This window comes from Vicugna pacos, chromosome 29, assembly GCF_048564905.1.
Source record: "Vicugna pacos chromosome 29, VicPac4, whole genome shotgun sequence".
Taxonomy (NCBI): domain Eukaryota; kingdom Metazoa; phylum Chordata; class Mammalia; order Artiodactyla; family Camelidae; genus Vicugna; species Vicugna pacos.
Window position 1 is genome coordinate 24,016,753 of NC_133015.1, and position 12,663 is coordinate 24,029,415.

Genomic DNA, 12,663 nt, shown 5'->3' on the forward strand with positions numbered 1-12,663 from the left:
TATTGACTAGTCTTGTTTTCTACTTTCACTTGAATCAATATTGAGTCAAATTTCCTTACGTGGCTCATTCATTATTTTTTAGGCCAAATTTCTTGGGTCAGTTTTTCTTAGGTAGCCACCCATTGCATGTAGAGATCCAAACTTCTTAGCCCAGAACTGTATAAAGTAGTGTCAGAATTTTTCTCTAACATAAATTTGTCGTTCTGTTCGCTTCATCTTATTTTGGCATTTATTTTCTTTCTCTTTTTTATGAGGCTCTTCGACACGTGGTTTACTACCTGTGGGTTTATTTTTTTTCCCACAGGCGCCTACTCACGTAAGTGACATCGATTCATCTGTTTTTCTACCTTCTGTCATTGATAGCTATTTTTATCTTCATTATCTTCTTTTTCACAATTTTTCAATTTTTCTTTGCTTCTTTCAGAACTTTTTTTCCAACTTTTTTGAGATGTAATTGACATACAATACTGTCTAATTTTAAGGTATACAAAGTATTGATTTAAAACTCCTATATGTAGCTAAATAATGACCACAGCACGGCTGATTAGCTCAGCCTTCACGCCACGTGATCACCGCGGCCACTGCTGCTGTTATTGTTATGGTGAGAATTTTTTAAATCTTCTCCTAGAAACGTTCAATTACACAATATTGTTAACTAGAGCCACCATGCTGTATGTCAGAGCCCCAGAATTTACTCCTCTTATAACTGGAAGTTTGTACCCTTCGAACAATGCTTCCTCTTTTTCCCCACCACCCACCTCCTGGCAAACACCAAGCTTCACTTTTTGTGAGTTTGGCTTTTTTATATTCCACATATAAGTGAGATCATGTAGCATTTGTCTCTTTCTGTCACACTTTTTCTACTTAGCATAATTCCCTCAAGCTCCATCAAAGGTGTCACAAATGGCAGGATCTCATTTTTTACGGCTGAATAACATCAATTCTATCTATAGACTACATTTCTGTATCCATTCCCCCGATGACGGAGACTTACATGGTTTCCATGCGTTGACTAGTGTGAATAATGCAATAAACATGGGAGTGCATCTATGTTTGCAAAATAGTGAATCCATACCCTCTGGATATATACTCAGAAGTGGGGTTGCTGGATCACATGGCACTTGTTTTTCTTTTGTGAGGAACCTCCATCCTATTTTCCGTAGTAGCTCCACCAATCTACATTCTCAGCAGCAGTCGGTGAGGGTTTCCTGCACGTGCTCTCCAGCACTGGTGATCTCTTGTCTTTTTGATAACAGCCATTCTAACAGGCATGAGGTGATATCTCATTGTGGTTTTGATTTGCATTTCCCTGATGTTAGTGATGTGGAGAACCTTCTCATGTGCCTGTTGGCCGTCTGCATGTCTTCTTTGGAAAAATACCTGTTCAGATCCTCCGCACACTTTTTAATCAGACCACTTGGGTTTTCTGCTATTGAGTTGCATGAGTTCCTTGTAACCTTGACTCCTAACCCCTTGTCAGAAATACGATTCAAGTATCTTGTCCCATCTGCAGGCTGCCTTTTCGTTTTGTTGGTTGCTTCCTTTGCTGTGTGGAAGCTTTTTATTTTTTTAGTTTGTTGTTGACTTTGTTTTTGGTATCAAATCCAAAAAACACACACACACACATTGCCAAGAATGATGTCAAGTCGTTCATCACCCGTTTTCCTCCAGGAGTTTTACGGTTACAGGTCTTGCATTCGTGTCTTTAATGCACTCTGAGCTCGTTCCTGCGCACGGAGCCACACAGAGGCCCAGCTTCAGCCTTCTGCACGCAGCTGCCCACTTCTCCCCGTGCCATCCACTGAAGAGGTTGTCCTTTCCCCTCCCCTGCTGCAAGTTAACTGGCCGTACATGCCTGGGTTTATTTCTGAGCTCTCTGCTCTAGTCCATCGATCTGTATGTCTGTTCTTAATGCCAGTAATACTGTTCTGATTAGTGTAGCTTTGTAATGTAGTTTGAAATCAAGAAGCATTTGTTTTTATTTCAAGCTTGCCTAGGCTATTTGGGTCTTCTGTGGTCCCATACAAATTTTAGGATTGTTAGTTCTACTTCTGTGGGGAAATGCCACTGGAGTTTTTACAGGGATCATGTTCATCTCTAGATTGCCGTGGGTAATACGAATATTTAACATTATTAATTCTTTCAGCCCATGAGCCTGGAACGCCATCCCACGTGTTTGTGTCTTCTGCTTCTCTCACGGCATCCTGCAGCTTTCACTGTGCAGGCCTTTCACTTCCTTGCTGTTTTATTCTTTTTGGTGCAGTTGTAAGTGGGACTGTCTTCTTAATTTTTCTTTCTGAAAGTCTCTTATTAGAGTATAGAAATGCAACAGATTTCTATATGCTGATTTTATATCTTGCAATTTTACTGAATTTGTTTATTTTTCTAACAGTTTTTTGGTAGAGTCTTTAGGGTTTTCTATATATAATATGTCATCTGCAAATAGTAACACTTTGACTTCTTCCTTTCCAATTTAGATGCCTTTTATTCCTTGTCTTGACTAATTGCTCAGACCAGCGCTTCCAATACTCTGTTGAATAAAAGTGATGTGAGTGGGCATTTGGGGGGGGACAGTGAGTGTTTCTATTAAAGAGTATTAACTCTTCACATTTCCATATTTACTGAAAATACTTCCTATATTAAACATCACTTCTAAACAAATTCACAGATACATTTTTAGATAATTTTTTCAGTAACCTCCTCAAAAATGTTCCCTGTGTAGAACAGAGATCCTTAAGTCAGAAAAGCAAACCTATGACCACACACCAAACAAAAGGTAATAGAATTTCAAAATGCTTTGTGGTAAATTAAGTCTCACATATAAAGAAGCACCATGGTTTGTAAACATGTACTACACATATAACTTATGTTCGTAACAGAAGGGGGAAATCCTGTCCACATGATGTAAGGCTCTTCAACAGACGCGCCTTTGTCTTTGTGCATTACCCTCCAACGGCTCTTCCTATCTCCAAGCTTCCCTTGACCACAAAATGCTACCACGTGTTTGAAATTTTTTCACTTCTTTTAATCAAATGCCCTTTAAATCCTGGAGAATCTCCCTCTAAGATGTTATTTAAAAGGCTGGAAGTTAAGAGAAATTACGAGATAATTTGATTACTAGTTAATTTTAACCTCTGAGACTCCCCACCCTTGATTATTAAAAGAAACAGTAATTTAGCCAGTTACCCAACAAGTCCTTCCAAAACTCTGAAATCTAAGGCAACTTAAATTTCTTCAGTTGTTACATTCTTCATATCTTAAAAACAAATAACAAATGTTTAGAGATTCTGATTAAGACTTTCTGAGAGAAAAATCTGTAATAACAAGAGTCAAGTAGTTTGAAAATGTTTCAGCAAGTGTTCTTAGCATCTTGTTACTTCTTGAACTATAAAGCGGACATAAGTTAAAAATAACAGTATTTTTGTAAGTAAAAAACCAACTAAACAAAAAACAACAACTAGGAACCTTTGGTCCATAGAAGGGAGGACGTGGCAGACACTGAAGCCTGGTTCTGTTTTCCTACGGGATTGGCACCACACTATGAAGCCAAGGACCCAGGGTAGTAAAAGAGAGGCAGACATGTGGAGGTGACACTTCCCAGTCCTCGGAGAAGGACAGTAAGTTGTATGACAGTAGAGAGTCTATGAATGTTGGCTACATAAATAGCAGGGAAGTCGCTGGATAGGTTAAAGGGGTAAATGCTGGCCACGTCTGCCCTTTTCCTGTTTAACCAGTGGTAACCACAGCCATCACTGAACCCTGTTTGTCCTGGTCTTTTCATCACCACCAACCCCCTAAGATGTTCTTAGATAAATACTTAATGATTTTAAAAATAAAGAGGTGGAGAGGAGGTAAAGGAAAAAAAGATTATAAGAAAAAATTTTAGTTTCCTTCTTAAAATATACATAGGGAAAATGTGGAAATGGAAGGAAATAAATTTTATAAAACAACATATTCAATTGGTATTGAAAATGTAATTTAAAAATATTCTGATGACTATCTATTGATAACATACTGTCAAATGTACACTGCTTTGTCATTCATAAACAATCTCACATGAGCCTCACAGTTACTACATGAGCGTTAATCTCATTTTACAGAGTATAAGCTGAAGCACAGAGAGGGTAAGTGATTTGCTCAAGATCAAAAAGTTGACAAGTGCTGGGGCCTGGGTTCAACTCTATGTCACTGACTTAGATTCTAGTGTCCTCTTTACTACATCACAGCAATGATATCTCAGTTAAAGAAATTCCATTTAGTGGTTAAACTGGGAAAATCAAAACTTGTCAGAAAAAATCCCAGGACTTGAATTCAGTTAGAATCAGGAAGCAAAATGATGTTCCAAACTTCTTACAATTTAAAATTATCTTACCAGCTCCTGGTAGACTCAAGGGCAAGCATTCCATCTTGGCCATCTTTGTCTTTACCATAGAGAACACTTCACACAGCACTTTATATGTAGTAGGTCCACCAAAAGTATTTACAAAAGTGAATTAGTTGGCATAAGTGGGCACGTTGGGCACGTTAACACATCCCTTTCGTGTTGTACTAGGACACTGTCAAACAAGCCTGCCTGAGAGTCACCTGACTCCCTGCAGAACTGAAATATTCCTTATTATTTACTACGGGCCAGAGCCCAAACTCTATAAAACTAGTTGTCAACTGACAGAAAAATAAATGCAAAAGATTTAAGTCTGGTCAAAATATAAATGAACTTTGTCCAAGAGAGAAGATAACCTCAAAAGTATGTTTTTATCTATCTTAAGACATTAGCCATATTTTAACTCAATTTACCAATCTTATTCATCATTCTTTTTGTTTTCACTGATTATAAGTACATATTTTTCAATTTCATGTAACCTCCTTTGATTAACTATTTAACCTCCCTCATTAATTATTTAAACACATGTCCACTGTCTATTGGAATGAGAACTCAGTTCTTAACATTTTAAAGTTACATGTTCACATTTTTAAGTGAAAGAGTTTATTGTCTTGTTTGATGCTTTGGGTTTTTTTAATCCTCTTTGTGGTATGTGCACTTTAGTACACTTGTCTTTTGTTAAAAGATTTTGTTTCTCTTATGATGACCTTACACAACAGCAGAAAATGAAGATGAGTCATCTCACAAAAATGATGGGAAAACTGAGGAAGAAGCACGACCAAAAAGGCACCAGAAAACACGGCTGAGACAGGACACTGCAGGAAGCGCAGCACAGCTGCCAGGGCAGGCTCCTCAACGCACCCTGTTGGCATTACTGCTACCACTTCGTGGACTATCACTGCCAGTGGACACTGCCACCGTGTCCACCAGCAGCGTGCTGGAACATGGCCACGTGCCACAGCATATAAATCCCAAATTCCCCCAATTTCTATGTATCATTCTTTCTAGTCTTCTAGGTAGAGCCTCCACTTGGACAAGCCAAAGTAGTTGTGAAGAGTAATACATCTACTTAAAATTTAAAGAATATTTTGGACAATATTTTAATTCCAGATAGTCAATACTTAGAGATCAGTTCATTACAAGTTTTCTAAATTATTTTCTAGATTTGTACAGGGTTTCATGTGAATAGAGCAGAATCAGACCTTGAATACCTACCTGTAGAAGACTCTTACCTGGTCCAAGCCCATCGTGGCCTATGACAATCTTGTACAAATTCCCCAGGTGCACAGCTTCTAGGGAGAAGGTGTCGATCTGTAGCAAATCAGAAAACTGTAGTTAGATCTAGAGTATGAGTCTGATTTACAATAAGAGTATAAATTAAGACACAGCAAAAATTGATTGTGAAAGGAATTAGGTTCATTCAGTAAATACAGACAGAAAGTCATTAATGGTCATTATTAAGGGCTGGGGGAAGGGGGAATGAGAAACTATTGTTAATTAGTATAAAGTTTCAGTTTTGCAAGGTGAAAAATTTCTAGAAATCCATTGTACAACAATGTGAATAACTTAACACTATGAAACTGTGCACTTAAAAATAGAGTTGACCCTTGAACAACATGGGTTTGGGCTGCGTGGGTGCACTCAGATGTAGATTTTTTTCCGTAGTAAACACTACAGTACTACACAACCCACAGCTGGTTAAACCTTCGGATGGGGAACCACGGATGTGGAGCGCCGACTATGAGTTACACACACAGATTTTGACTGTGCAGAGGGTCAGCATTCTAACCCCTGGGTTGTTCAATGATCAGCTGTAGTTAAGATGGCAAATTTCACTTTTTTACCACAATTTGTTTAAAATTCAAAGAATTTTCTGGCCACTTACTTGTCCTCTTAAAAAATTGAAGGAGCTCTTCGATCGAAAGAGTTGTCTGGATCCTGTATCCCCCTTTTCCCCCCAGACAGAAATGTAGACATTTGCTGCTGTTCCAGCATTCCAAAGCGCCCCTGTTGCCACACGCACTTCATACACTGTCACTGATGACAAAAGAAAAATAAGCTTTAAATTTTTTAATGGAGGTATTGGGGATTGAACCCAGGACCTTGTGCATGCTAAGCATGCACTCTACCACTGAGTTGTTTCCCTCCCCACCAAGAAAAATAAGCTTCATTTATCAAGCATTGCTCACATGATAGAAAAATTACATACAGCTCATCACGAGCTCCAGGTCTAGGAAAGACGGAGCAGCGGGCTGCACCCAGCCCCCCTCACTGGACATGGCTGTAAAGTCTGGACAGAATGCATGAGCAGCCACACGAAGACTCTGGAAAGTCAACAGTAGCGGGAGAGTTGGGGAATAAGACCAAAACTTAAAAGTACCGACACGTGGCAGTGAGTTTACCATTTTCATCCCCTGGAATCTCCTCGTGGACTCGGAGCATCCAGAACCTGCAGGCAGGCGCAGCGGCCCAGACACGCGGAGCGCGGACGAAGCGCTCCGCCCCGCTCGCGGGGCAGGAAAGGGGGCCGCTAACACAGAGGAGGAGCCGGTGTCCCAGGTCGGTGCCCCCCTTTGACTTCCCCGTTCCCTCACACCCCAGTCCCTGGGCATAATAGCAGGCAGGAGCCCGCGCTCCGAGGGAGAAGAGTTCCACCCCTGTCGGGAGAAGCCGGGCGCCAGCAGGTGGCAGGAAGGCCCGGTGGGCAAGGGGCGCGCGGCGAGGGCGGGTCCGCCGGAGGGAACGGCGGCGAGAACGGCGCTCGCACCGGCCTTCGCCCGCCCGCAAACGGCACTGTTCGTATCTTTTCAAAATTATTTTCGCTTCAGAGACTCAACAAAGAGTCTGTTACACCTTATTTAAAAACCACAAAGGAATCAGCCACCTCTGCAAACGTTTCAGCGACTCACGTTCCCTGGGAAGTTACGCAAGTTGTCAGACGGAAACCTCCCACTCGATCCCACGCCAGTGCGGACATGTGCATCCTCACATACTTACTACCACGTGTTTCTTTAGAAAACTGCGGTATCACATTTTTAATAGAAAGTATTCTTGTTGGAGAAAACTCCATCTTTATCAGTCGCCCATTTAATAGTTTCCATGAACCCTTTTCCTAGTCTCTTCCAAAGCATAAGTCAGCAGGCACAGCGGCCCTGGCCCTTGTGGACAGTCACCCCGAGTCCCTGTGGCGGGAGCAGTGACTGTCCAGCTCTGAGCACAGCCTGCCTCTCAGCCACATTTCACAAGCCTTGAACACATCTCTGCTTTTGGCCAAATGTTTAGAAATGTTTAGAACTCACTGAGCAGCACCATTTTCGTTTCCTAATCAAATAGATACATTTTCCAACCATAAGGGTGAGCCCGAGAAGGAAAGCTTATGCTGACTTGCAGCGTTGAGCCCAGGAATAACTTCGTTGGCCATTCGATTTTCTCATGGCCTTCTAAGAATTAATTTTCTTTTTTTGATGAAGAGGCATTTCAGCTGACCTTCCTACCCAGTTAACGAGTGACAAGAACATACTCCTGAGCGCCGATGCATGGGGCAACTAAAGCACATTTAGAGGCAGCTGCCCGCCCCACCCCCACCCCCACCCCACCCCCACCCCAGCAGAGACAACTGCTAGGGAACAGCAGTCCTTACTCCTTCACTCACTCATTTCTGCACTCCCCCAACATGCCCTTCAGCATTCCGGCACACACACCTAATCTTGCCGCCTGGAGCTGGATCTTCCCTACCTGGAAGGATGGGCTGCCCTTTGTTTAAAACAGGTAATTCTCGACAGATTTCCCCATCTTCTTGGTCTCGTGCCATCCACCGTTGAACAGGCATATAAAACTGTTTTCCAGAATTCACGTTCCACAATTTTATCTATAACAGCAACAATATTACTTGTAAAAAAAAGTAAGAATATTTTATCAAAGAGTAAAAAGTTTTTGTCCGAGCCTGACAATTAAGAACAGCTTTTTGCTTTTTTGCTGTAAAAGAAGTTATTGAATACTTGACAAGAAAAGTGCTAACTTCTTCTTTTACTGCCATCCCAAGTACAATGGCATTTCTTTTCTCTATTTTGAAACTTTTCTATTTTTTATTTCTCTATGTTGAAATGTTACACATGCCAATTTTCTCCCAAGTTTTCTAAGTATCATCAATATTTTCCTACCTAAAAAGAGATGTTTACAATTCTTAAAATCTATTACTTCCCTATTCCAACATCTCAGTAATGCATTTTTCATTTTAAAGCAATTTTATAAAATATTAGCATGAGCTTAGACCTGAGGATGAATGAGAATCAAGCAATAGTTACTTATTTGGGTGCCTATTATATCCATGTCTGCTCCATTCGTCCCGGAGTTAAAGATGTTAATAAATTCTGGTAGGACCAGATGAATGCCAAAAGTCATTGGAAAACAGAAATGTTTTCCAATTCTAAAATCTAGCCTTTCATGAGTAGGATACTGTTATTCTTTCGAAAGCTTCAGTGGGGTGTTATTTTATCTGTTAAGTTAATCTTACTGTCTTGAAAATGCCTTACATCAGAGACTTTCAACTGTAACGTGTTTAGGAATGCATGTTGTTATCAAAGTAGATTTTCAATCCCTAACCTTACTAACTCTGTAGGTGTTGGTAAGGCCCAGAAATCTTCACTCATAAATTCACATCAAGTGTGCCTCTGGGGCAGTCCCGCTTTTTGAAAGGCTCCCTGAGAACCACACAGAATTACCACTGGTTTGCAAGGCCGCCACTGCTGCCCCCACTATTTGATTTGACTTTTTAATTAAAGTCCAAAAGAGCACTTGAGAAACACAAAATAAATCACCATTTGAAATGGCTTATTTTGTAATCTTCCTTAACTAGAGAATCAAGATTAAGTTCACCAAAGCAATGTGATGATTTTATGGGCTGTGGAAAGGCTGTATTATTACTGCTGTAATAGACGCAGTGTTTTAATTCAAATCCCTTCGAGTCAGAGGCACAAGTTGGCTTCCTTAAAATGTTGAATTTCAGACTTCTAAACTGTATTACAAGAATTCAACAGAAAATCCTCAAACCATTATCAAGCATCTTAATCTAGCCAAATGGCTAAATTACATACGGGTGTGATATACTTAGAATAAAACCTTTCATCAAGAACATCTCTGATCGTCACTAGCACTGAAAGACAGATGAGGAAGACCTCGGAGAAACGAGCTGCCTGGCAGTGAGAGCACCTGCCATGGACGGAAAGACACCAAGAATTTTCAGCCTGGTGTTTTGTCTCTCCTCTGCAATGTCATACAGTCTTTTCAGATCACTTAACAGCTCCCTCAGCACCCCATATTGATCATAAGGATCATATTGCTTATTGGTTACTAGTCAAGTGAGACTGTGGTCATTTTCGTAAACTAGCTTGCTAGGAGGGGAAAGTAGCAGATTTCATCATTGTCATGCACAGTCTCTTACATGCTAACTTGGATTCCGTACTTCAAAAGCTCTACATAGCATCAAAGAGAAAATCATTTCATAAAGAGGCCAAGCAGTAATTTTGAATTTGGAAATCTAACTTCTGCAGTCTGTATTTTCATAAACTGAGTTTCATTTTTTCATTCTGATTCAGGATCTTTTGTGACTTTAATATGAAGAATGTGGCATTTTTAACAACTACATATTTCCTCTACTGAAATAAAAAATATGTTTTTAGGGGATTACTCATCTTCCATGAATTTTTCATTAATTTCCTCATATATTATAAAACTGTAGAACAAGTTTGCGAACAATATGAGGGGTTTGACTAGGTGTTCTTTGCATTTTGAGAACTTGTTTAGTTAAAAATCGTTTATTTTGAAATGACGAAAGATGGAAATACATCACACACAAAAATGGATGACGAGCTGCAGGATTTCCAGTGTTGAAGACGTGCATTTACTGGCAATCATGGTGGTAAGTAAAATTTCTGATTGTGAACAAAATAGAAAATTTAAGCCTCTTATTGCTCCGAAAAGTACTCAGGGGGCATTATCGTGCTTAGCACGAGTAGACTAAATTTGAGAGTTGGCATTCAAGTCTAGCAGATACTTACTTCGCCAATGCAAATGGTCTATCTTAACAACCCTTCTGAAGCAGTTAACAGCCACCTAGTCACCTTTTCATCACTCTTGCAACCATATCAAGAAGCAATGAAAGTTTATCCAGAGTCCCAAATATCTTCTTTTCCTTGCAAAGAGGTAAAAGGATTGTTCGTTGAGGTGCTTCTCTCAATTAATTAGGGATTAAATTATTAATACAGGCATATGATACTGCTGTCTTGAGGAAAACACTGACCAAAAAGGTGCAGGTTTGACTCCATCAACTCGCAATAGGTGTGAAATGCCCCCCTGATTCTTGAACAGAATTTACAGAGGCTCTTGCAAAAGGGGGAGTGTGGATAGGTCTTTACCTCTTTACAGTGCCAGGAAGGGGAGAGGCCAGAGTTGGTATGACCAACACGAATCTTAAAGAGTGTTCCAATGTCTCCAACTGTGATCTATAAAGGGACCAAGAGAACATCTTTCAATGCAGTTTCACAAAGCCCATCTTTTAAAACCTTATATTAGGACATTATATATTAATAAAGTAATCTACCCATCAATGAGATACTAGAATTATAAAAATATATACATTATGACGAAGTTCCAGAATATACAAAGCAAAACTGAACAGAACTGAATGGAGAAATAGTCAACAATAATCATTGGAGACCTCCATATCCCACTTTGAATGATGGATAGAATGACTAAACAGAAGATCGATAAGTAAATAGAGGACTTGAACAACATTATACACCAACTAGATCTGAGACACTTACAGAACATTCCATTCAATAGCATCAGAATAGTTTTCTCAAGTGCACTTAGAACATTCTCCAGAGTAGACTATATGTTATGTCACAAAACATGTTTTGAAAACTGAATAAGACTGAAATTATAGAGGATCTCTGCTAACTACAATGGAATGAAACTAGAAATAAATATAAGAAAGAAAACTGGAAAATCGACAAATATGTGTAAGTTAAACTACATACTCTTAATCAACAAATAAGTCAAAGAAATTGCAAGAGAAATTTTAAAACACCTTGAGATGAATGAAAAATGCATGCAAAAAACATAGTGGATATACCAAAAGCAAAGCTCAAAAGGGAAATTTTAGCTGTAATTCTGTAAAATATGAGTGTACTTAAAAGGAGGAGAGCACTGCAGGTGAATTCCATCAGTCAGATGGCAAGAGAAAACCTCTCTGTGAGAGAACGCTTCTTTGGAGATTCTGATATACTAAAGCTAGAGTCTCTAAGGAGAAGAGTGAGGAGAAGTAGGGGAGAGAATGAAGGAAGAAGAAGGGGGTGGGGTAGGGAGAAAGTGGGAAGAAGAAGGAGGTTCTCAAAGAACCCAGCTTTACCTAGGAACTAGGTAAAGAGAATCTAAGGAACTAGGACAAAGAGGAGTAAGCTAGATGCAGAGCTAGCAGGAGAAAGGAAATAGCAGATTAGAATAGCGATAAAATAGAGAACAGAGAAACAATAGAACCAACGAAACCAAACGGTGGTTCTTTGCAAAGAAAATTGACAAACATTTAGCTAGCCTAAGAAAAAAAGAACAGAAACTCAAATTACTAAAATCGTAAATTAAAATAGGGATATAACTACTAATCTTACAGAAATAAAAAGGATTATAAAAGAATATCAAGAACAATTATATGACAGCAAATTAGACAACCTAGATGAAATGGACAAATGTTTAGAATCATACGAACTATCAAAACAGACTCAAAAAAAAACTGAAAGTCTGAATAGACCTGTAACAAGTAAAGAGACTGAAGCTGTAATCAAAAACTTCCCAAGAAAGAAAAACCTAGTACAGTTGGCTTCACTGGTGAAGCCTACCAAATATTTAAAGAAGAATTAATACCAACTTATCTCAAAATCTTCCAAAAATAGAAGAGGTGGGAGCACTTCTTAATTCATTCTGCAAGGTCAGCATTACCCTGCTACCAAAGCACAAAGACAAGGAAAGAAAACTAGAGACAAAAACCACTTATAAACATAGAGGCAAAAATCTTCAGCAAACAGTACCAAACTGAATACAGACGCGTAACTGAAAGATGACACACCCTGACCAACCTGGGTTTAATCCCAGGAATGAAGAGTGATTCAGCACACAAATGCCAATGTAACAGATCACATAAATAGAATGAAGAGGAGAAAAACAGGCATCTCAATTGATGCAAAAAAACAAAACAAAACAAAACCATTTGACAAAATCCAACACAGTTT

The 12,663-nt window shown here is 39.4% G+C and overlaps 1 protein-coding gene across 1 annotated transcript in view; it reads right to left on the minus strand.

The window, feature by feature from the left end:
• Window positions 1-12,663, minus strand: part of RP1 (RP1 axonemal microtubule associated) — a 147,113-nt gene that overhangs the window by 111,571 nt on the left and 22,879 nt on the right. Inside the window, exons 4-7 of the mRNA XM_072951969.1 lie at window positions 10,795-10,881; window positions 8,117-8,249; window positions 6,267-6,418; window positions 5,614-5,692 (exon numbers count right to left, since the gene is read on the minus strand). Coding sequence (XP_072808070.1) covers window positions 5,614-5,692; window positions 6,267-6,418; window positions 8,117-8,249; window positions 10,795-10,881 — 451 coding nt within the window. The remainder of the gene's footprint in view (window positions 1-5,613; window positions 5,693-6,266; window positions 6,419-8,116; window positions 8,250-10,794; window positions 10,882-12,663) is intronic.